Consider the following 26,707-nt stretch of genomic DNA (forward strand, 5'->3'; position numbering starts at 1 on the left):
AAAATATATCTGTTGTCTTTTGCTTCATCAGACCACACTACGTTCGACACAGTAGAATATATATTCTCGTCAGAACAACATTTACAACCTCTGTTTTCTGTCTTGTGACAGTTTAATGATACAAAAATTGGAGCAGGATCAGAAAAATTCATTAAAACAACTTGCTTCAAAATGTTTAACATTACACATCGACAACTTATCGGTAAGCACATAATCGATCACTAGTACCGTTTGTATTACAAAATGTCATTTTACCCTCATTGTCTCCTGTAGTACGACCATTGACAATTTTTAAACCAGTCGATTTACATAATTGTATGAGATTACGCCCAAAAGTATTCAGTCGATCATTCTCAGATTTTCGCTTGGAAATAGGCAGTTCCTCATGATAAGAAATAAAACCGTCAATTTGACGATGTAAGCAATCATGTAAAGCATCAAAAGTTGTAAAATCTGGTTCCACCCCTGTCCGACTCTTCAGAGCATCAATTACAAATACATGACCTTTACTACTATAACGATCTATACCGTTCTCCAACACCTGAAATATGTCCTCATCGTAAGCACCGTAAAACACTGATCTCTCATGGGGTATACATGTTAAAGCTATATGAACAATTCTATTATCTGCAAAAAGTTTACTGTCAATTCTGATCCACATAATACTATCCAGTTCCACAGTTTTTATAGATATAAACTGACGTAGCCATGTTTTATATAAGTATACAAGACCCCCACCCTTACACTTGGATCTAACAACTGGTGAAAAATATTCGAAACCTTTCACAGTGAGGTCAGCTTCATCTTCCAACCAACATTCGGCTTAGCACACTATATCAGTTTTACTAAATTTTTCACAAAAATCTGTATTATTAAGTTGACACCTTAAACTATTCTGGACATTCCAGCTACATACTATTAGGTGGTTACTATCTTCCGGGGACCCCTTTACGACCGTTTTCACATGAGTTTCCTGCTGAGAGACTGACACCGGTGATGCTGCAATAAGGGGAGCGGTTCCAGGTCCAGCTCCTCTGTCTTCGGTATCAGGAGGCGCACGTTGCCCCCACCAAACTACCACTAGGGGATGCTCAAGGCTGATATCTATTAGATGTCGTGATATCAGCAGATTCACCGGATGCGGATACTGGCGTTGAAAGTTGACGCGAGCGTTTTGCAGGCCTACCGCCACAATGAGTCGTTAGAGTATCATGAGCCGGTTGGTTACCTTTGTTAACCGATGTGTCGACCTCAGGTCCAGTATAGAGAACGCCATCTATATACATTCTATCTCTCACAAATTTTACTTTGTGCCGCTCTCTCCTCAGACGTTTTGCTACTGGATACAGCTTTTTCCTGACCTCTTCAACCGCCGCAGGAAACTGTTCATTTATGTTGTACCGAGTTCCCTGTAACCTTTGTGTCAATGATAATACCAGTTGGTGTTGGCGTTGATATATAAACCGCGCTACAATAGCCATAGGACGGGGGCTTCCTTTGTTCCTCTTACGGAATCTGTGGACGTTTCCAAATTCAATGTCCTCCTCAATTTCAAGTTCATGATAGAGAAAAGACTTTACTAAACTCTCAGTGTCTTCACGTACGTTCTCACTAAGGCCCAGACAAACCAAATTCGACTTCATCGATTGGTACTGAAGGTCTGTTACTAACGATTTCAGTTCATAGCGCTCACCCCGAACTTCCTCCAGCACTGCTGCCGTAAGTGACGAGAATAAGATCTTATATGATCGGGTTTGGGTTTACTTCGACGCATCCGTCAATATTGACCACTTTCAGACTTAAATTTTTTCATGCATGTATTTTTCCCCACTTCACGTACAGTAGCACAGTATGGAGCGGATGCTCTTTAAATCTTCTGCAAAAACTGTCAAAAGCGCAGAAACAAGCTGCAAGATTACTGTTGGATGCTCCATTTGATACACCATCAGTAGAAATGTTTTCTTCATTAGGGTGGTGACCAATTGGCGAATATTTGAAATTCAAAAGAGGTGTTATGGTGTACAAATGTATAAATAATCTAGTTCCAGGATACCTTTCTAATCAATTTAATTTGTCTACCAACAGATATACTAGATCAGCATCCCAAAACTCTGTCAAGGTACCCAAACACCGTACCACATTTTATTCCAAACACATTTTGGTACAAGGGAGCCAGATTTGGAATAGTTTAACGGTTGAAGTACGACTCTCTTCCTCCTTGACAAAATTCAAACAAAATATGATTGGTAACATTAAGAATGCGGTTTAATTGTCTTTTATTAGCTCACCTGGTCCGAAGGACCAAGGTGAGCTTATGCCATACCGTGGCGTCCGTCGTCCGTCTGTCCTCGTCCGTCAACTTTTCCTTTAAACAACTTCTTCTGAAGAACGGACAGGCCTAGAGTCATGATATTTGGCTGAAAGATTCGTTGGTAAGAGCCCTACAAAGTATAGGAACGAAAATGACCTTGACCTGTTTTCAAGGTCACAGGGGTCAAATATGTCAAAAACTTCAAACGACTTCTTCTGAAGAATTAAAAGGTATAGAATCTTCATATTTGGCTGAAGACTTCCTGGGATGGAGCCCAACCAAGTTTGAGAATGAAACTTACCTTGACCTACTTTCAAGGTTACAGGGGTCATATATGTCAAACACTTCAAATGACTTCTTCTGAAGAACTGAAAGGTATAGAATCTTTATTTTTGATTGATGGCCTCCATGGATAGAGCCCGACAAAGTTTGAGAATGAAAATGACATTGACCTTCTTTTAAGGTCACATGAAGCAGATATGTCAAACACTTTAAACGACTTCTTCTGAAGAACTGGTAGTTATAAAATCTTAATATTTGGCAGGTGGCTTCCTGGGACAGAGCCAAACAGAGTTTGCGAATGAAAATAACCTCAACCTACTTTAGAGGTCACAGAGGTCAACAACATTTTAATGGATTTGTTCTTGAGAACTAAAAGGAATGGATTCATAAGATTTGGCTGCTTGCTTTTTGGAATAGAGCTAACCAATTTGAGAAGGAAAATGACATTGACCTACTTACAAGATCACAGGGAAAAATATGTCAAGCAACTTCTGAAGAAGAATCAAAAAGCATAAAATCTTATAATAATATTTTGCTGGTAGTTTCAACAGATGGAGCCAACAAAGTTTGTGAGGGAAATATTTATAGTGCAATATGATATTTAATGAGAATATTTTGCTATGACTGCTTGAATATTCAGGTGAGCGATACAGGCCCTCTTGGGCCTCTTGTTCAAATAGTTTTGTTTTTCAAAGTTACAAAAGAAATCTGAACCTTTTTCCCCTTTCTCATACCATGTTACCTTTGATCTTATAATGATTCTTTCAGTCTTTTCCTTCCTTATATCTGATAAAGCCCTGTTTTCTTTTTCTAATGCTTCGTATAACTGGTTAGTAGGTTGACTGTTCATTAATTTCTCAATGTTTTGTATTTTTTCAAAGATCATCCTTTCTTTCTTTGTCTTTTCTTTTGAAATTTGAATTGAGTATTCTATTGTTAGACTTCTAAACTTCATTTTGATTATTTCAAACATCATTAGGTCATTTACCCTTAAATTTATGTTCTCTAATGCATCTAAATCCCCCTCCATCAGGTACTCTTCTATTGTGTCCCTAATGCATTGGTTTGCTAAATCTACCCAATTCTGATCATTTAATAAATTTGAGTTAAATTTCCAATACCCCTTTCTTCTCATATTTTCTTTATTAATGCAAGCTATTGATATACAGGAATGGTCAGTCTTATAACCGGGTGTGATACTAGAGTTTGTAACAATGTTAAGTAAATCTTGTGAAACTAAGAAGTAATCTAACCGACTTTGTTTAATTGGGTTTTTCCTTCGCCATGAGTACATTTTTTTCTCAGGATTTTGGATTCTCCAAACATCAAATAATTCAAATTCTTCCATACTTTTATCAATAAGTTCTCTGGCTAGTCTATGACTCTCATGCATAATATTATGTGTATCTTTTTCCATATCCTGTACCAAATTCCAGTCACCTCCCATTATTATTTTAGTATTTGAAATCAGTCTGATTCTTCTATATATATTTTATTTGTACATTTATTTTGTTTTTAATTTGCAAACTTTATTATCCATATAGCTATTTTTTATATAAAAACAATCAGCACTCACATATTCTTAAAATAACCTGCACATCGATCGTTTTCATACATAATCAGCAAAAAGCATGTTTAACGCACATTCAACGCTAAAGTTAAAACGCACAACAAACGGTCAACCCAACCCAAACGCAACGCAAACGGAACGCAAACGCAACGCAAACGAAACAGAAACTCAACGCAAACGCAACGCAAACGGAACGCAAACGCGACGGAAACGCAACGCACTGGTCTCAATCAATCCAAAATATGGAAGTGCATTTCCATCAGCACATTATACGTTCTGCACACAAGTCAATGACTTCATAGGTAAATGGGTTAGTTTAGAGTCATAGTAGGACTTACTTACAGTTGATACTGTTGATCTAGTGTCCAACAACGATAAAGCTTCATGTCCCTCAATCCTGATCTTAATTTCATTTGCTGAGCCAACTAAACCAGTGCTGTAAGTATCTGATTCCAAACTAGGGTTCTGTCCTCTGAAACCTATGGGTATCCCCTCCCCATAGGTCCTTGTCCGTTTAAAGGCTGTCTGTGTGTCTGGACGCTGTAACTTGGTCTTCTTACATGGTCCAGTCTAACTTTGCAACATATACGCATGTGTCCCAGCTGTACACATCTCCAACACTGAGGTTCTTCATAATCCCCTGATGCCTGTGTCTGATGACGACTGGGTGTAGAATCCTTAACTTGAGGTTTCCATTGGTTCTGTTGCTGGTGCGTCTGCTGCTTAGATTGTCCAGACTTTATAGCCTTTTACCACAGATATAAGTTGACAAATGCAACCTTCTACCTTCTAACTTCTCAAACTTCTCATCATAAGACAGACCATCTTTGCCGTAGCTGTCTTAGTCGACTTGTCCTCCATTTTCAAAGACATCTCAGATTCCAGTTTCCTGAGTTCATCCTTACAATCTTCATATCCTGTAATCATAGCATACTTGCTGGCTGACCTTTCCTTCAAAGGAGTCCTAGTCCATGCCCTATCCTATTGTGAAGCATCTGATTCATCTTGCTTCTCAGTATTTGATCAGATCGGGTGGCCTTGGTAAGTTAATCCTCCAACCTACATCCCCAACTGGACACAATCTCACCTTCTAACTGCTGGGCATTGTCCAATTTTCCCATTAAGGCTTCCTGGTTTTCTACAACTCCATACTTACTCTCCAGTTGTGTCATCAACTCTGAGACAGTTGCAGTCGCATAGCTACTATTCCAGCATTCCCTCTTAGTGATCGTCTCACAGCCTGTGCAACAACTTCACTGCTTACTGAAGTGTCTTCTCTCAAACACTACACTTCATATCTCCATAAATCATGTGGTAACTCAATTTTGACGGATGGATCTCCACTGAATGTTGGTAGTCTTAGAGGATGTGATGCTCCTTACTTTTTGCAGGCTTCATCTCAGGTTTTTCTTTCTTGATAGATGAAGGCATGTTTCGTGTGTGCGTCATGTAGTACACCATCCACTTCTTGAAATCCTCAGGTGTGTCGCGCTTGGGAGTTACATCCATTTCTTGAAACACTTTGACCATCTGACTTACCCGATCTTTATTCATGATGAATGGTATATGGCAAGCAATAATAACACAAATAATACACAGGAAATTGCAAAGAAAACATTAAATGAGGTAACACAGGAAGTTACATCGCATGAAAATTCAAAATAACCAAATGTTGAAATCAATTCAACTCCTAAAAATAGAGGTAACCTATAGAATGTATGTATACATGTAGATTAGTGGGATACAGGTGTTCATCTGCGATATCATAGCAAATATAAGCTGCAGTACAAGACAATTATATCACAAATTGCATAAAACATTTAACACTGAACACATAATCCTTTCACAATAAATATTCATAAACCATACACAACCAAAAGAAGTAGCAATGCCTCTCAAGTAACAGATTAAGTTCACTGGGTAAAAGGAGAAAAAATTGATAAAAAACTTTCCGATCGGTTTGGAGTACAGGCAATAGTTTCGTGGTCCTAACACCGACCTTTGAGGAACCACGAAATCCAGTACTTTGTCATGTTAGGTGGCAGATCCGATGGCAACACATTGTCGTCGTTCACTTAGATAAGACTGTATCCAGCATAGTGCAGTATCAGTCACTCCATAAGAGTATTCCAGACGTTTATAAAGTATACCATGGTCGATGACGTCAAATGCACCTGAAACAAACAGCATGACAAGCACAGCTCTGCACTTGTTATCCAATGCAGAAGCGATGTCATTTTGTACACGTAGGAGGGCCGTCTCATTAGAGTGTGTGTATACATCATCATGGCTGGAAGAGAGATGTCTCACACTTAGGCTTTTCTTAAACAGAACAGCCACCCCACCACCACGTTTGCCAAGTCTAGCATTGTGGAGGAATCCATAGCATGTCGGTATTAGCTCAGCTAGTACCTTTTCATCGATATCTTAACCTAACCAGGTGTTTGTCAATGAAAGAAGGTCAATGTCCTGAATTGTTTGATGAAAATCTCCGATGGACAATGACCTATTCTTCACCGAGCGACAGTTTAAGGACACTAACTTCAGAGGAATGTTGGCTTGATGACATGTAGATACTCGTACGATACTGATGTTGTCGGAATCCGTGTGGAAGTATCGTAACGAGAATGCACAATAGTATTGATGCCTGATACTATAAGTGCAGTGCCCTGCAAGAAAGTGTGCGAGGCGGACAGACCATTTGTAGTGACCAAATGGATGAGATTATCAGTATTCAGGCCCGAGTGGGAACAACCATTGGTTCCGTTTGATTGAAAACCGATAACACTTATTCGCCTAACAGCACCTTTTCCCGCCCGTGTCCCACGTCTTGTGCGCAAGTTTTTTTTTCCGAATTTGATTCCTGAAAATCCTCCAAAAGATGAGTAGTAATATCATGACTCACTGGTCTAAGTGCCAGGCGAAAAGATCTATTACACTTAAACATATATGAATGTGATATCAACCTCCGCTGATGGAATAAAAAATCACAGTTTGGAAATTCACGGTGCTACAGGGGGTTCCCGCATTAGTCGCCTGTTCTGTGACGTGTACCGAGATGATATATATTTGAAATGATCCTACAACTTCTAGTATTTACAACATAAGCGAAACAACAACAAACAAAAACAGTTGTGCAACAGTACAAAATGTCTAGAACGTATCTACCGAATTTCTGATTCTGATTCCGATTCTGGAAGGGGCCTCACATGGACTTTTCATTAAGGTATCATTTTGGTCAAATGGCATCAGAAAGTAAAGTAAGATTTTAGAGTACTACTATTTTGAACTGTTATCAAGAATCATTAATTCAAAAAATAATACTGATATTGATCTTAAGTACAATTAATTATCTACAGTTAAATCTGAAGAAAAAGTAAATGGGAGATAACAAATATGTGACGATCAATATAGACTAGTTTCTAATGTACAATCCATGTCATTAAGAACATTTTATATACACTACGCCTTCATAATAATTTCAAATTATTCATTACATCACTACATTCAATATCACTGGACATATGCCACACCTTTGTGCCTTATTCTTTGATAATTCTGGGGTTTTACAAGAATTATCAAACTCAAAACATAACAACATTCGTTTCGAGTTAGCGTCTACCCTGTAAGATAACATGTTTATCAAAAATGTGTCGCAAACGACTGGTACCCTGCTTCAACTCTTTGCATGGGTTCTTAATCACAGAGTAAATTTTCAGGGTACAGATTATGTTGACTTAACGTTAAAACAAATTATCCTTTTGTTTGTGTACACGGATTGTAAGGGGCCACTTTTTCAACAGAATTCCGTATACTATGTCTTGTAAAGTGAAAGCTTTGTGAAGGGAAAACGTCTAGTTTTAAGTCGGGCGTTACATCTTATTATGAACATTACATTAAAAATAGCATGAAGTAGATTTTTATAGAATTTATGGTTATTCATCCTCGATTTTTTGTTCTGTCGCATCATATTGGAATACAGATTTTTGGTTGTTAACTCTGTGGAATATTTTTTCAAGTTTATGATTTTTAGCATGCTGTATATATACTGGTAAGCTCGTCGTACGTTCACTTTTCAGATACATGATGATAGACTCTTTTCATGGATTCTGTCGTCCCCGAGGTTTGCGTTATCTTGAAGCCACATTAATCTGTTTCGATACATGTTACCGTTCAAATATGCAAAACTGTACTCCTTATTTTTTTCAAATTCATTTAATCACTTGGTTTTACATACCTTCCCTTCTGTCTCAATAGTATTTCAGACCGATTCGGATATCCCTAGCATCACCGCCAATCCTCGATGGCAGAAACAGATGTATGGTGCACTTAAATCCGTTTTAGCATTCTTTTTCTATTGCGAAATGTTGAGGAACAATCGCATGTGTATGTCTTATGTAAATCTAATATACCAGTCTACCAGTAACATTAGAAAATATTGCAGATCTATGAATTTGGTTGGTGTGGCAAGTTAAACAAGTACCACCATCGTTTAATCTCTCGATTAGAGCCCAACTAAGAGAAAAAGAAACCAACTTGTTTTGATAATGATTTAGGGTTTATCGAGGGTGTACAGCCGTTAAAACATCCGTCTTTCCCTAGGATTAAACAGTGCTGATACGTACCTCCGCCGTTCCTGTAGGTGAGGTAAGGTAGACGCCATACGTCTGGAAGACCAAACGAATATCCGAGCAAAGTTGCAAGAAACTCGAGGTTAGAAGTCCACTTAACAGGGACAGCACGCTCAACATCCATGCTCGTGTAGCGACAGTATATGTCTAACAACAACTTGAACACTCCGGAGCAGTGATGCAGGTCATTGTGTTGATCTATCTATAGATATATATGTTTCTACCACAATACGCTGTGTTATTCCACTCTCAGATCATTGTATATACACGCAGACTGTTAGATAAATATGAGTTATGACACCACACGTGGTATATGACCTGCAAGAGTTTTGATTGGTCGAGAAGATAAACTTTGCCCGGGACGACCTTTTCCACTTTTCGTCTGCTATCAACATTCGACATTCGACAANCAGCGATAAGTTCGTCACTTGTCGGGAGGCAGACTTCGTACGATATGCTTACGCGCATATAGTCCGTGGTTAATTTATATAAGTCAATGAAATACGGCTACTCTAAATATTTAAAGTCGTTCATCTATTATATTTTTTCATGAAGTTGTTGCCGAAACATTAATTTTGACAATTTTTGAATTTGTAAAAAAGAAGTTGTTTTTGAATATTAATGAGTGACTTTTTACATATAGGTCATATCACTACGCCAGCCTTGTCAACAAATACACGTGTGTATGTTATTTCCGACTGATCATGATATTGTGGTAGAAACAGATCACACGACTCGTGGAAAATATTTCGTTCTCCCTACGTCCCGTTATCGCTATTTGGACGGCCTGACTATGGCTGACTATGGCTGAACTTTCACTATAAACGTCAACCATAGAACCGTCAAGAAGAAACGTAGGCCTATGGTTTTGGACATTGACAGCGATAAGTTCGTCACTTGTCGGGAGGCAGACTTCGTACGATATGCTTACGCGCATATAGTCCGTGGTTAATTTATATAAGTCAATGAAATACGGCTACTCTAAATATTTAAAGTCGTTCATCTATTATATTTTTTCATGAAGTTGTTGCCGAAACATTAATTTTGACAATTTTTGAATTTGTAAAAAAGAAGTTGTTTTTGAATATTAATGAGTGACTTTTTACATATAGGTCATATCACTACGCCAGCCTTGTCAACAAATACACGTGTGTATGTTATTTCCGACTGATCATGATATTGTGGTAGAAACAGATCACACGACTCGTGGAAAATATTTCGTTCTCCCTACGTCCCGTTATCGCTATTTGGACGGCCTGACTATGGCTGACTATGGCTGAACTTTCACTATAAACGTCAACCATAGAACCGTCAAGAAGAAACGTAGGCCTATGGTTTTGGACATTGACAGCGATAAGTTCGTCACTTGTCGGGAGGCAGACTTCGTACGATATGCTTACGCGCATATAGTCCGTGGTTAATTTATATAAGTCAATGAAATACGGCTACTCTAAATATTTAAAGTCGTTCATCTATTATATTTTTTCATGAAGTTGTTGCCGAAACATTAATTTTGACAATTTTTGAATTTGTAAAAAAGAAGTTGTTTTTGAATATTAATGAGTGACTTTTTACATATAGGTCATATCACTACGCCAGCCTTGTCAACAAATACACGTGTGTATGTTATTTCCGACTGATCATGATATTGTGGTAGAAACAGATCACACGACTCGTGGAAAATATTTCGTTCTCCCTACGTCCCGTTATCGCTATTTGGACGGCCTGACTATGGCTGACTATGGCTGAACTTTCACTATAAACGTCAACCATAGAACCGTCAAGAAGAAACGTAGGCCTATGGTTTTGGACATTGACAGCGATAAGTTCGTCACTTGTCGGGAGGCAGACTTCGTACGATATGCTTACGCGCATATAGTCCGTGGTTAATTTATATAAGTCAATGAAATACGGCTACTCTAAATATTTAAAGTCGTTCATCTATTATATTTTTTCATGAAGTTGTTGCCGAAACATTAATTTTGACAATTTTTGAATTTGTAAAAAAGAAGTTGTTTTTGAATATTAATGAGTGACTTTTTACATATAGGTCACTACGCCAGCCTTGTCAACAAATACACGTGTGTATGTTATTTCCGACTGATCATGATATTGTGGTAGAAACAGATCACACGACTCGTGGTTGTTGAGTAGGTATTTATTTCACTCTCGTTAGTTAATTTTCAAAAGTTACAAAAAGACACTCGCTAAAGCTCGTGTCTTTCGTAACTTTTGAAAATTAACTAACTCGAGTGAAATAAGTACCATATTCAACAACCACTCCTCGTGTAACCTCTCTATATAAAACTGTTTAAAATACACCACTCAACTAATAGATTGATTTGTTAACTAATACACAGTCTGAAGTATCTCCTTAACGATATGAATGCGCTACAGAGTAATGACATGTTGTTGCGATTTGTATATATTATTTACAATAAGGATCAATTTACTACTGTTATAATAGATAGATGTATGTTTTCACATTTGCTCTACAAAGATTTAAAATGTGGACAAATATCAGAGTAACTGGATAAAATAGCCTAGTATGATTGTTGTGTATATAAAATCGAATAAGGGTAAAGTTAGCCAATGAAAAACTTCGCAAAAAACCCGCTAGAAAACTTCGGGAACAAAATAACTAGCCCCTTAACAAAAAACACAGACAATTTTGTCTACAAAATACGTCACTCCAAAAATCGTATACTTCTTAAATAAACGAATGCAGTCAAGAAACAGTAAGAGAGAGGATAAACATCTTCAGATTGAGTAAAAATTATTTTTAAACGTGGTGCATTGGTTTTAATGATAGATAATATCTGCAGTGGCTCTACATAAGTCGCCTTGAGGGGTCAAATTTTGGGCACAGACAGTTAGCCAGCGGTCCTTCATATAGGTAGAATTTGGCAACTTTAGAGATGAGTGTTAAGGTATTAGGATTGTGTCACCATTTCTCAGTAGAATTTCTTCAAATTTTGTAGTAATATTGCTTTGAAGTAAAGAAAATTTTCTGCCACAAAAAAAAATATTGGTTGTCAGAATTTTAAGGATTTTAAATGGAAATTTATGGAAAAAGAAGTGATTTTTTGCAAAATAATGTCAATAAACAGTTACTGCCATAGATTAGTATTGCATTAATGTATCTCAATTTAATAAATGCTGAAATTGTGTAAAATAAATTATCTATAAACGATTAAAGATTGACACTTTATATACACATAGTAATTGCATGGAAGAGTTATCTTTCTTGAAAATCTTCACGGTAGTGAAATAGGTAGCCGGTTTCCTGAAGTACAGAAAAATGCACACATGTGACTCATTGGTAAAAAAACAACTGAATTAATGTCTGGATTGCTTTGGAATACTTTAATATTGAAAGAACACACTGTTCTGTCAATAATAAACATACAATATTCATCAGTTTAATATTAAACATTAGAATATGCGGAAAATGTGATACTGTCTCTCTACATTGGATTTTCAACTAGGGATGTACTTCCTATTTCCGTTTATCAATACACTCCTATGACCTTAAGAGGATAAATAACAACACCCTAAGTGGAAGGACCGATCCACTGGGAGTGACCCCATCCGCGATTTGCTATTTCTGACGTTAACGAGATCTAGTTTTCGATTTTCTATATTTTCTATGCGAGGACGAAGCTGTAAGTTATACTTAGCATGTTTGAGCCCATGCATGATTCAAGCTGCCATTTGAGAATCGCTGTGCAAACATAATGCAACAATTGTTGTGGGATTTTAACACATTTTGGTCATATGACCACTATTATGTGACGTCATCGATCTGATGTCACACCACTGACTTTGCTGTTGATAGAACCTCACAACCTGACACAAGTTGAGTGAAATAACTACAAAAATGTGCGTTAGCATAAATACTCAAATAAAAAGAAAACTAAAGCGATTACTGTTTTTTAATGAATGGTAAATTGTACTGTAATTTCTAGCGCTGACAAACTAACATCAAACCCTAAATAACAAGATGTTCATGGTTTCAAATGAACTTTCGTTGCATTTCGTTGTTTTTGAAGCATTATTTTAGCAATTTCTCGTGTTTTGAATCTACAGTGGCTATACACACGGCGACTACGACCATACGTATTGAGTTTGATAGGCTGTAAAAGAAATGTGACATTGGAGGGCTACAAGGCAAACTGCATCAATAGTTTATATGAGTTATCTCGTAAAACGTCAATAACTATTAATGAACATTTCACTGGATTTGAAAGAACTAATTGTTTGGTGTAAATGAAAAATTTGTGACGATGTTCAAACTTGTAGTAACACGGAAAAGGAATGCATGCATATTGAAGTGAGCTTCAGACCACTCGCTCTCCCAAGCATTTTGGTTCGATCCCCAGCGGTGGTGGGAAAAAAGAGAATGATGTCGGATAGGGTTAGTTTTCTCCCTCCGATGGCACGGTGGTTTTCCCCCGTGGGTTTCCTCCACCACGAAAACACCATTTGTCCCCTTAGCGGCGTCATAATAAAAGCTCTACAGAGCTTATGTTTGTTGTTGACAATTGTACACGACGTTAAATAAAGATTATTATTATCATTACAAGCTAACCGGTAATAAGATTTATATGTATATTTTAAATGCCGCCGTGACTATTCTCCATACTTAGGTTTAATGAAGATTTAAAAGAAACTGTGGTTAGGTATACATGTAGCAAACACTAGTGAAAGCAAGTGGGTTTTTTTTTTATAAAAGCACTGGATAAGGTCTTGAGTGTAATCAGCCCAACAGAACTCAAAATATAACTAGTGCATTTTATAAACTGATTTTCTATTCATATAGTAACAGTGATAGAGACCTAACCCCCGGGCGATGGAAAGTTATCCCAAGCAGGCACTTTCTTTGAGGAAGCACTGTATAAATTCAAGAGCGTAATCAGCCCAAGAGAAATCAAGATATTGTGCATTAGTCATTAAACAGATTTTCTATTTATAATAACCCATTGACCTTTGACCACTGGACCTGAAAAGTTATCTCAAGCAGGCACTTTCTTCCAGGAAGGACTCGATAAAATCTAAGTGTAATCAGTCCAACAGAATTCGAAATACAGTGCACAAACTGATGTTCTATTTATAGTAAGTGACCTTGACATGTGGTATCAAAGGCTGAAAAGCTATACAAAAGCTTAAGCAAACCTTTTATTACACTGGATAAAGTCCATGTGTGCACACACTAAAGGTTCTACACTTAAAGTTGATAAGTTGACTTTAATATTCATATGTTTTTTCTGTACGTTATTACCATCTCCATAACATATTGGATGAAGTTGCTAAGTGTTTAAATTGAATCAGTTGATGATTTTCTATATATAGCAACAGTGATCTTGGCCTTGACCTTGGAACCCTGAAACACAACAATGTCCGAAGTATACTCATACTTGAACTTTGCATAAAGTTTGACTAAAATCCATGAACGAATGAAGTTGCTAAGTGTTTAAATTGAATCAGTTGATGATTTTCTATATATAGCAATTGTGACCTTGACCTTGACCTTGGATCCCTGAAATACAAAGATGTCCGAAGTATACTCATACTTGACCTTTGTATAAAGTTTGACCAAAATCTGTCAATGAATGAAGTTGTAAGTGTTTACATTGAATCGGGATGCGACGCGACACGACGGGACGGGACGGGACGCCGCACCAGGGTAAAAGCTTACTTATCCTTTGGCAGGTGAGCTAAAAACAGATAGAAGGACAGACAGACGTAAAATCTGATTACTAAAGATGTGCAGGGGTCCTAACAACAAATATGAGAGAGACCCTCTGTTAAACGGCATTCAGTCTTCTTAACCAAGTAATGCTCCAGACCATTGGTTTGAAAACATCATCAAGCCATACAGAAGGACTTCAAATGATGTACTGTATCAGTTCATTTATGTCCTCGCAACAGCCAGGGTTATATGAGGACGGGTGTCACCTACAGAAGAAAACTGCAATTCGAAGGAAGTGCATGTGTTGACGGAAATAATACAGTTACAAAATGTACTTATAAGAATTTCAAAGGGCTATAACTCCAGAAAAAATAGAACATGGACACTGGATTCTTACTCAAACTGTAATCCATTATACATGTATACTTAGTTGCAAATAATATGGAAAACGGTTAATAATGAGAATTTCCTATGTTCAAAAGGGCCATAACACCAGTCAAAATGGAATTTTAATACATGGTTCAAACTCTGTAATCTATTTTGATAAAGCCACAAACAAAGTTTCAAATTGATATGGCAAGCGGTAGCGAAATAAGTCCGAAACAAATTTTTTTTTGATAATTTCCTATGTGCGAAGGGCCATAACTCCAGAAAAAAAGGAATGTTAACACGGGGTTTGAACTCAAACTGTAATCCACTAGGCGGAAAACTTCAAGATATCAAACATCTTGTCAGCCAAAAAGAAATCAAGAAAGGAAACTTAACTGTAATATACACTATAGCTATACATGTAGGTCTGATTAAGTAATTTAACACATCACGCAATGCTTGAAAGAGTACAGTACCGATATTCCTATACATTTACAGTACAACCTGGCACCGCCCTCACTAACGGCCGTGCCATAAAACATATTGAATATGTATATATATGTAGGTTCGTTGTGCAGGTTGAATTCACTATCCATGTTTATGTGAGACATGCCCTTTATATTTAGGGTCGAGCCATTTCTACTGGATACCGCTACCTTTGACTTCGCCGCAGAACATCCATGTGATAAGCACGCTTAATCGTTGGAACTAACTAATATTAAAGCGCAACAAACGCAGTTGTGACGGTGATTGCGGAGTATAATAACATGCGAACCGGTCAGATAAGTATCCGGATTATTTTGGAAGCGGCCGGTAACAGCGACGTGCGCTCGCAAAAAACTATTTATGAATTTCTCAATTATGATTTTAAGGTGCGGGCGGCCACCGCGAACGAAAGATCAAATTGGTGTGGCCTTATTACCAAATTGTTGACATTTAAACGTGCGGTTAACAAATGTAAAATGTGCGTGCTGTGGGACAATTATTGAGTGATGATAGTGCAACATGTAGGATAATGTGCGTGAACGGAATATTCTGAATGAAAAAAATAAAGTTCAAGTATGCAGGATCCGTTCCCTCGTGGTTGTTGGAATGTCAGTAATGAGGTCATTTTCATAAAAAGATTCTGTGTCCAGCAGCTTTGCTGCATTTTCTTGTTATCGGTAACTTTACCATGTACATTATATTGTATACTATGAACATGTGTATACAGAAATTAGATCTTTCGATTATCTTCAAAGATTGGACTTTAAATCTACTGTTGTAAACTACGCGCAACAATCTGCTGGCAGTCGCGCGCTTTTTTCTCCGATCCGCCATATTAGATGATTCATACTTGTATTTATTAAGACTGGGTGGGGAGCTGTGGGAAGTAGTCAGCCATCCTGGCGACAGTTCCAGTTGAAAATTATCTATTGTTTGATAAGCGAGTAACTTTGATGGTTAGTAGTTCCCTTGAATGTATATCAATAATCGTACTGGCATCTGTAAATGCTCTTATTCAAATTTCACCATTTTCATTTCATTATTTTCCATGTCCAAATATCTGACTAATGCCTCCTTCGGTACTTTGATCTAATTTTAAGTGCAAAAAGGAGAAATACTTGTCAATTTAAGGCCGATTTGTTGAATATAGGTTTAGAACAAGTATACTTTGATCTGTAAGGCTCTATAAACTATTGGAAGTTTTGAAAGTGAGCAGCCTTTCATGTTCTCAAAGTTATCACGAAATTAGATTAAATGCCTTTTTATTCCGTGATGTTATCATGCACTTAAAGATAAACTCAGAAGAGGTGATTTTGTTTGAGTTCCACTGGAGATATTCGAAACATAGAAACATTTTTAATCACAATTTGCGCGAGATATACCGCATATATTGAGTATATGCAAGTCATATCTAACACAAGATATCTCTGGTTAGTTAACATTCTAGGGAACGGTTTATGACATGTTGACAGGTACAACCTTTGGAATCAATACCCGACGGGCAACAAACAAACATAAGCTCATTACTGACTCGCCCTCGTCATAACAAACTTATCATGATTATAGACGCACTGTACGTCTACTGCGACTGATTCCCGATAACAATACTGCCGTGCGTGATCTTGCGAGATCTGCGTGCGTTGCCAACATCTGGCTTGATACGTATCAGATACAAGTGAGGATTTTTGCATCCGTTGTATGTAAAGCAGGGAGTATTTCAGATTATTTAAAAAAAAAACATGTACGTCTTTATCAATGTCAGCTTATCCTTCAGGTTCGGATATCCTCTTGCCAAGCGTATTCCGAAAGCTTGAAACAGTTTGGGCACAGGCACCAATGTAACAGGAGCGGGAAAATGCACGGTCAGACAGGTGTTCGGTGCAGGGTCCCTGATTTACGGAGCAATACTACTTTGTTAAAAATGGTTCTCCTTCTAAAATACTGGACCAATTTGTGTCTTACTTCATCTACCTAATGAAAATGACTTAACTCGCTTTTAATGTCGGATTTTAAATGGTTTATTTTTATTCGTACAACAATTTCGTTACATCTAATATTTACATTTGCAAGACATTGTCACTATATAGCCTCTTTGAAAGCTGTGTCGTTGATGGGACTTCAATTACCATGCAGCACGAGACACAATTCTTAGCCTATTAATACAACACTGACCGGAATTAGAATATCCAATGTAAATAAACATGACGGCTGCTGAAATATCGCTGGACAATGTCATTGTAAATTTATGTGCTAAATATAAAATGAAATAAAAAATTCTTTTATTACAACAAAAACAAGACCAAGGTCTGCAATATCGTACAAAATGCACATCGGTTGAAATCACCCATGCCGGCAATGGAAACAATTTTAACGCTCATGGAATTTATCAGAAATATCGTCTGTTACACTGCACTGATCAACAGGGGTTCGCTACAAATGTCTGAAATACACATATTCTATAGACCTACTGAAACATATGTTACAGACCTACTGATATGAGTCAGTACATAAACATTTCAGACATTTGTAACGAATCCCTGTGCTCCGTCGCAAGATCACTCACTTAAAACGCAATCAGTTTCACGCGTCTCGCAGCCACGGTTTCCTCAGTTGCTGACGACATGTCAAATAACGAGGTTGTTATAGAATCTACCGACTGTAGTCAGATTCCCATACAATCAAGAAATAAATTCACATCTGGATTCTTCACAAAATGAGAAAAGAGAAAAGTTCGAATTAACTTCCAAAAATAACTCCCTCGTGGAGGGCAAGGTCGAATTTACGGTGTTCACTGTATTTATCCATTCGCGAAATTTGCACCGGGGGAAAATCGAAACAATTTCAAATTTAACATTCAGCTCAGAGTTCTATTGATAAACTTAAATTAACCTATAGATATATCATACGCAATTGTATTGATACTGAATTGTGGAATAAAATTGAAGTGTTTGTTAAAATGTCAAAGAAGTACTTTGTTTGCCAATCAGAACGCGACAATACGCTGTTCAAATTATTGAACGAAATTGTGTTGACTTTCGATAAGGCGGGCATTTTTAATTTCAAATATAAATTCCAAATTAAAAAAAAAGAACATAAGAGGCAGATAAAACGTTAATATAAGTATTGAACTGTTTTTGTATGGTATTTATGATCTATTTGAATGACACAGCTTTGTCATTCAAATAGATCATAAATACCATACAAAAACAGTCCAATGCTTAAAAAAACACGCTCCTTTGAATAATGACATTCACCATATGATTGGGTGAGGGACATTCAACTGTGTTCACCTAAATTACTAAAAATGTGCAATAACTGCGGCAAATCATATGCTTAAATAAAATACTCCTCAATTACGACGAAATCTGGACCCAATTATTTGATGGCAAACCATACCGATAAGTAAAAATAAAACAATATATTTAGTTTTTAGCTCACCTGGTCCGAAGGAGGGGTGGGGCCAAATAGGGGAAACATAGGAAATTCTTCAAAAAACTCTCTTCTGTAGGAATGAAAGGATTTTGCCCAAATTTGGTATGAAGGACACTTGGGTGAAGGTGAACCAATTTTGTATCAACGGTTGGTCTGAACCCTTTGGGGACAGAGAGGCGGGACCCAAGATGGGATATAGAGGAATTGCTTTAATTTCATGTTCAGCTCACCTGCCCGAAAGGAGCATCCCTGGAGCATCCTTAGGCCAATGGTACGAAATTTTGTATAAACGGTTGGTGTGCCCCTCCTGGGGCAGAGAAGCGGGGCCCAATAGGGGAAGTAGAGGTAAACCTTTAAAGTCCTTCTTCTACCGTAGGGATAAAGGGAGTGTGCCCTAACTTGGAGCTTTTTTGGGCCAAGGGGACTCAATTTTGTATAATATGTGGATGTGGCGCCCTTGGTGGCATAGGGGTGGGGACAAATATGGGAAATAAAGGTAAAATCTTTAATATCCTTCTTCTACCGTAGATATTAAGGATTTTCATCCTAATTTGGTCTGGAGCATCCTTCGGTCAAGGGGATTTAATTTTGTATAAACAGTGGGTGTGGACTCTCTGGAGATAGAAAAAAGGGGCCGAATAGGGGAAATAAAGGTAAAACCTTTAAAATCCCTCTTCTACCTTTAAGGATTAAGGGATTTGTCCCAATTTGGTCTGGAGCATTCTTGGGCCAAGGCGACTCAAATAGGTGTTGGAGAATTTGACCCTTTAGTCGTAATTTATTTGATATTTGGCTAAAATACTGATAGGTAAATATTATGGAGAAGGCCTAGTAAGCTGTCGGGACGTATGTATCCAATCTTTTTTCTTGGTTTCCATAAAAACAAACGGGAATTAAATGAAACTAGAGGAGTATTAGTAAATTTCAAATTACCAATGAGTAATTGTATAATTAGCCTTATTGAAAGGGAGTTAACTCCGATATTCTTCCGCATATTTTGTCCCAAACCACCAAAAACATTTTACTGAAACATGTGGGTTTTTTTTATTTTTTTATTGAATCACGTGAAGTGAATTTTTGGCAATTATAATGTTCTTTATTATCAAAAGGTGAAATTGTATCATTGATAATTAAAAGTAACAGAGCAAAATTCGTCACCGAAAACGTGTAAAATAAAACAATTTTGTAAATGAATGAATAAACATTTGAAACAAAAAAAAGAATACATATATACGAGGAAAGCAAACAGTATCCATTGTATAACAGATGATATAGACACGTTCTTCTTCTTAAGTTAAATATAGTAATCCTATATACAAATACCATTTGCTAACTGAATTTGTGTTAACGCACATTCGATAACGTTGTTGCCGTCAACTAGCGTTCTCTGTTGGGCGTGAAATATCAAGAAAATGTTTCGTAAAGCGAAAACTAGCCGAGCAATGCATGTGTAATTATATCGGTATCTGGAGATAATGAGTTCGCCATTTACCCATTATGTACATAAGGAGCACAAAAGACACACAAGTATCATATGCATTCACCATCATATTTAATAGTTTGATAACAAAAACTGCAATAAAATACTGAAGAATCAACAAAACAATAAGCTAAAATGAAGATCGATAAAACTAGTATTAAATATGATAAAAGAAGGATTAACATCGAGATCCCTGAAAGGATAGGACAAGGCGTTCCGGCTACATCGACGACACAGTACAAATAATATATTTACATCACAGTACTGAGCATAAATGGTAATACAAAATGTACTTCCTAACATTAATGTACCATTAACATAGTATTCGGAAGGTATGCCAGCTATGCTACAGCTCCAAACCATTTTGTAATTAATACTCATACCCATTTTTAAAACATATAGCCACTGGAACAGCATTAGGCTGCTTGATATCTCAAGATCAACACACTGATGTTGATCTTAATGAGGACCTATGCTTAATAGAACCGCAATTCGACTCAATCAATAAACCCTTGGCAAAACATGACCAAAACATGCGTGCCAACAGTTCGTTACTACGTTCTATCTTGGACCCAGTAACTGTTCTAACAAATAAATGTCGACACTATTTACAAAATAATGGCCATCTCTCTGACTCCAATAACGATTACCTAATGTTTCAAATAGTCATGGCCTCAAATCAATACTGCCTAAACTACACCCGGTAGATAAGTTACATTTATTACAATATACTTCTAACACTAGTTAAGTCAAAAAGCTAACTAAAACCCGGTATCACAATATATCTGTGACCCTGTATCACCAGTAAATAACCCCTTACTGCGACACCCATGCCTGTGTAACCCTTTACCGCGACACAGCTTGACCACGTCACCCTTTACCGCGACTACCTTGACTACGCCATCCTTTACTGCGACTACCTTGACCACGCCACCCTTTACCGCGACTACCTTTTGACTAAATCACCATAGAGGCCTTGGTAAACCCTGAAGTCTTGGTAAAACCGGTGTCTTGGTACCTGTCACTCTGTATCTATCAACAGAAAGTCGCTCTGTACTGTGATACCCTATGGCATTGTACACTACCCAGTACTACAATTTATTTCGACACTGAAATTTTAAGGAGTTAAGTGGAACCCTAACTTATGCGGCTAGGCCCAAACGTATTAAGCTTGGTCATTGCTTACATTTTTAGAGGTGTTCTTTCCACTTCGACCACCAGCGTAAGATAGAGCTATTCATTTGATGGAACCTTTACTGATAAACCCAGCCATCTAAAGAGCTGCCTCCTTTTAATAGCCAATCAAAACTACTCTTTACTTCCAAATCCCAAAAGAAATAACTAAATCAAGTCTATACTACAGATTTTGTTTAGCTAAACAATGATATTAACAAAGAATCAACCACAGCAATGGCTTCCGAGAGAATACGGGTCTTCAGCTGCATCTACGACAACAACCATGTTAATGATGGAACAGGGTGGTGACAAGAAACTCTTACAAAGAAATAGAATATATATCCAAATGAGACCATGATGGTTACATATATAACTTGTTTGTACTGTTCATCAACTGTCATCTTACCAAACCCAGTGTTGTAAGTGTTCTAATCGTTATAATTGGAGCAGCATGTGAATACTGAATCAGCTGTTACAGGGATGCTACTATCAAAGAGTGGGTTAGGTCAGGATCGGAAATGGAAATCGTTAAGCTTATTGAAGGCTTTAGTAAAACGCAATCCCTGTTGGCCATGTTTGACGTTACAATATAGTTTCTCGAATTCTACAGGTTATTACTCCATAATTGCTTCAACGTAGAAAGTTACTCCTTAAATGAAAGGATAGTTAACGAAGTGGAAATATATTTGATACAAAGACCCATATTTATTACTGTTGAATCAATAAACACATGTAGATACAATAATGAGTATATACAATGCTTCTTTAGTGTGTATATATTTTCGTGAAGTACGCAAGGTGCAGTACAGTACATGTATAATGACCATTTTTGAATCTCACAATCATGTATGAATATACATGTAGATATGTTTAATTAAAACAATGAATATACCTGGATTAAATAGCATTGTAAAGCATTTTCCTCCCGTCTCTATGTCTTTAAATCTATGACGTCATTATGTATTGTAATTGTTACTATGTTCTGCAGCATCTGCAGAATGAACAAGAAGCCACTTATGCTTACCGGCCAATTAGTTATTTACATATTTTTGTTTGTATTGTCATTATGTTTAACTGGAAATTGTGCAAAATGACTTTTTCTCATTGATATGTTTATATACACATATACAATATCCTATAGATTTGGCAAGCACAACGTTGCTTTGTGTTTACAAAGGAACTGCTTATAACACTTAATTTCAATCTTTAGTATTAATTCAGAAGTAGGTGTGAATAAGGTACACCATGAAACCCATATTGATACATACAGAAGCAAATATGATAAACAACATGCTAGCTTTATCAAATGCGTGTCCCACTTTCTTCCAAGTCAACTCAACTTCGCCATCCGTTTGAGGTTTTTCTGTCGCTGTTTCATCAACTGTAGGGTGTTTCTTCTGATCACCCGGTGATTTCCTCCGCGAACCACTTTTCTCGTCTGTTTTATCACTTGAAACGGGCGTTACATATATTTCTGTTGGCGTCACTGTAGCTGTCTGTGGCTTCTTTTTGAGGCACTTATATTCCATAATATTAACGAATGTGATGTAATGCTGAGGTACTTTCTCCTCTTCTGAAAGGTAAACCTTGACCGACAGGATGGTGAGGAGCATGATTAAGACACTCATCCCCATCTGAGTGAGTAAAAGATAGCTCAGTACGGATATCTGAGGCATGGACGACTGCGGCAGGGCGTCTGTCACTATCGTGAGAAACACAGCAATAGATAGTAGGTTCGTAATAGAGAATCCAATCCTCTCACCAGACTCAACCGGAAGTATAAACACAAAGGAGTTGATAGCCGTCATCATACACATAGGTAGAATCATGTTGACTAGATAGAACAAAAACCGCCTTTTGAAGAAGAGTTTAATTTCGACAATCTCAAAACCGCTGTTAATGATCGTCATTTGTGTCGACATAAGCTCCCATATCGAGTTCTCAGTAAACATTCCAAGATCAAGCTCCGAGTTTAAAACGTTAAACGAAATTTCCGTTGGCCTATAAAACCAGGTAGTGAACAGCAATTTACAAGACTGGCTATCGAAGGGGTAAAACGTTACATCAGCGTCACATGACACTTCAAACACATCTACCGGGTTCCAGGTCGCGAGACCGGTGTACAAGTACCGGATGTAGAAGTCATCTAAACCAAGAAATTTGATATTGTTGTAGGTATTACCTAACACCATGTTTGGTTTCCACACCTCCTTCTGTTGCAGGAGTGTGGAAGCCATTGAACTGTAGGAGCCCGGGGTCCAGTTCAGTCGCTCGTCCACCCAGGTTATTGTGAAGAAACCAGTGACAGCAAATTTGCCTTCTAATTCATTGAATGCTTGAATCGTTATTAAACCGAATGTGACGTTGACTTGGAGTGGAACTGAGTAATCTGTTCCAGGTCGTACATGTTTTTGGTAACCTGTCATCAGAGCAGTGTAGAGGCTCGTTCCGTCTGTCGACGACTGGGACATTGTTGAATGAATCAACGTAGCCAAACATGTCAGCAAGATTAACATTAAAGACATCTTCCTTTCTAAATCCGGATGGAACAAACTCATCAAATTAATTAATTTGAAGAAGAAATCCTACTGTCATTCCAGTGATCAAATATGACACTGAATATGAGCCGTGTACAATCTCAAATATTATAGATCACGTGCTGCGTTATCTTCATGAATGAATCAGTGCTATTGTTTACTGGTAAGCACGGTGTCTTGACCAAACATTGATTGGTACGTTGTCGCGTTAATCAATGCGGACCACGTAGGCATATAACAATAGTCTAGTATGATATCTTGTATTACAGGTCGTAACGGCCAAGGGGCGGTATAGGTCATTTTCGACCTAATCGTTGGATTGTGAATTAGTTGTTATATTCGTAATCTGGAATAAATGAAGTATGCGAATATGAAATTTCAAATTCATTCGACAACTGGTTAAGGAGATATGGCATTAAAAAGACAGACATAAACCTGCATTTTCATAAGAAAATGTCTGAATATCGTCTGTAATGCGCTATATGGTAGAAATTATGCCATTTTGAAGGAAACTAACTAAGCCCTATCGAATTTTTGAAAGCCTCCGCATGCAACAAACAAACAAATATTTCACGCGCTTTAACATCGTCATACCAGTGTTCATTCGCAGATAGGACTTTTCGTTTGTCACATACGGAGGCTTTAGTTCCTGCATGCTAACTGTCCAAAAACTCCATATTTTGGTTATTTTTGCATTGCAACGCAATTTCGTTGCTATGGTAGAGCATCTACGTTTGCGCATTGGAAAAAAATCTGAACCATGAAAGATATCTCTAATTGCTCAATATGATGTTTATAACAGAAATTGATATATTGCATGTACTTCAAGTTCAATTTTTTACTTTTTATGAGACCAAAAATGACCAATAACGCCCGAAGACCTTTAAACATGTGAATTGTATTGGAAAATCTGTTTTTTGACGAGTTACGCAACAAATGACATGTACATTTACTACAAATACATTTGCAATTTCTAGTCAAATCATGTTTGACCAAGTCCGTCTGTAGAACACTGTAAAATAAGAACTCGCAAGCTAGTATGTTTTTATAGATATGTGTAGATATATCTAAAATGAAACGGTGGTAGTCAACTTCCCTTAGGACTTTTACTTTTAGTCATAATTGTAACGGGATAAACGTACACTAAAACACTCTACAACCCAATCTTGATCATTTACTTTGAAGTGAACGTTGCCGTGTTCAGCTATAGTCGGTTAAAACTGTCCATAGGGCTTTAATAAATGCAATCAACTACTAACTGACGTTAATAAATTGTAATCAGCAATGGATATAATTCTACAAAGAAACATTTCTTATTATTTCAGTAGCAATTAGTCGACACTAACTGGAGAGTTAAAACTCGGAAACAAGTAGGAAACAGTATTTCTTTAAACTACTTGGCGAGGGCATAGTTGAGGACTCATCGTTTGAATTACGCTTACAAAAAGTCATTCATTCCTCCTGTCTCATTTCATAAAGTTACTGCTTTATTCACCTATTACCATCAATATTCATAAATAAACACTGATATCATATCATAATATTACCAGTTTTCTTCATGTAATAAATCATCACTATCAACAAATTTATAGTTTTTTTTATTTTATTTGTGTGTGGTTAAACATTCCCAGCATGGCGGTTTTATAACAAATTTGCCATAAAAAAAGTTCATTACACTTAAGTAGGCATGTACATTAATATATCAAAAACATAACAAGATATTTGCCATTATTTTTTATCGAATGGTTATTGTCAAATGAACACCCTTAAAAATATTATTGACGTTTTATACTGTCATGATATATTATATTTTTTCAAATGTCGATACAATCTCACATGTTCTATTATAATAAGGACACATAACTTAATGTTTCGTGTTGAAAACGTAAGCTCAGCATAGGAAACGTATGTGATGGTCTTATAACGATGACCACAGAGATACACTTAAAAACATACATGCAATGCCGACCTTTAATATCGTACAACACAGACATAATTATCAAAACGTCACTGTCTTTTTTTCTTCGTCAAGTTTGTTACATTTCCATGATATCGTTATATTTCGTAATTATTTGTATTGTTCTTCATTTAATGTGTATTTTATAGCTAAACGCCGACTGTAGACTTTCATAATCATCAACGCTGGTCACGACATGCACTCCGTTCACCTTATGTAGGCGATATACAAACCGCGCATTTAAGAACATATCTAAGTCGCAAAGGTATTAAGATATATCATTTATGTTGAATTGAATTGGAATGTATCTTGTCTTCTAAATCACCTTACTAATCAATTCAATATGAACCTTCAGAAGCTTAACGCCCTACAAGGTTGATATGCACACGTCATTTAGCCAGAATCGCTTAATCTCATGACTTATAGCAGTACCCGTTGTGACTAGTCGCGTCAAATACCGTGATGACAATTAATCAATAGGTTTCAAAATAAGAACAATTAACATATTCCTGATCACGTCCCAAACCCCACGATATGAGTTCTCCTCTATTGCTGTGTGTCGGCATTGTAGGTCCTTATAATTATCGCTTGACCGTATTACTTATAACTAAGCCCGATGTACTTACCGGTCGGTATAACTAATGTGAAAAACGAAGTGTGACCGGTGCACAGCGTATGAGAAGCAGAAAACAATAGCCTTTTAACAATAGACTATGTACGTCATCAAAGTAAACCATTATGTTTGATATTATACATAGACTGAACACGTGCGTGTAACTGTGCA

The 26,707-nt window shown here is 37.1% G+C and overlaps 2 protein-coding genes across 3 annotated transcripts in view; both read right to left on the bottom strand.

Annotated features, from left to right (window-relative positions):
- Window positions 1-9,033, bottom strand: part of LOC110450639 (sodium- and chloride-dependent glycine transporter 2-like) — a 44,885-nt gene extending 35,852 nt beyond the window's left edge. Inside the window, exon 1 of one of the 2 annotated variants that reach the window (XM_021498258.1) lies at window positions 8,789-9,031. In XM_021498258.1, the coding sequence (XP_021353933.1) occupies window positions 8,789-8,918 (130 nt within the window). In that variant the 5' untranslated portion in view covers window positions 8,919-9,031. Of the gene's footprint in view, window positions 1-8,788 lie in introns of both variants that reach the window. The other variant, XM_021498259.1, reaches the window with a different exon arrangement.
- Window positions 9,034-22,644: 13,611 nt separating this feature from the next.
- Window positions 22,645-24,032, bottom strand: LOC110450641 (acetylcholine receptor subunit beta-type unc-29-like). Its single transcript, XM_021498261.1, has one exon. It carries the CDS (start codon window positions 23,985-23,987, stop codon window positions 22,647-22,649), a length of 1,341 nt encoding a protein of 446 aa, XP_021353936.1. The 5' UTR covers window positions 23,988-24,032; the 3' UTR covers window positions 22,645-22,646.
- Window positions 24,033-26,707: the final 2,675 nt, after the last annotated feature.

This window comes from Mizuhopecten yessoensis, unplaced genomic scaffold, assembly GCF_002113885.1.
Source record: "Mizuhopecten yessoensis strain PY_sf001 unplaced genomic scaffold, ASM211388v2 scaffold5409, whole genome shotgun sequence".
Taxonomy (NCBI): Eukaryota; Metazoa; Mollusca; class Bivalvia; order Pectinida; family Pectinidae; genus Mizuhopecten; species Mizuhopecten yessoensis.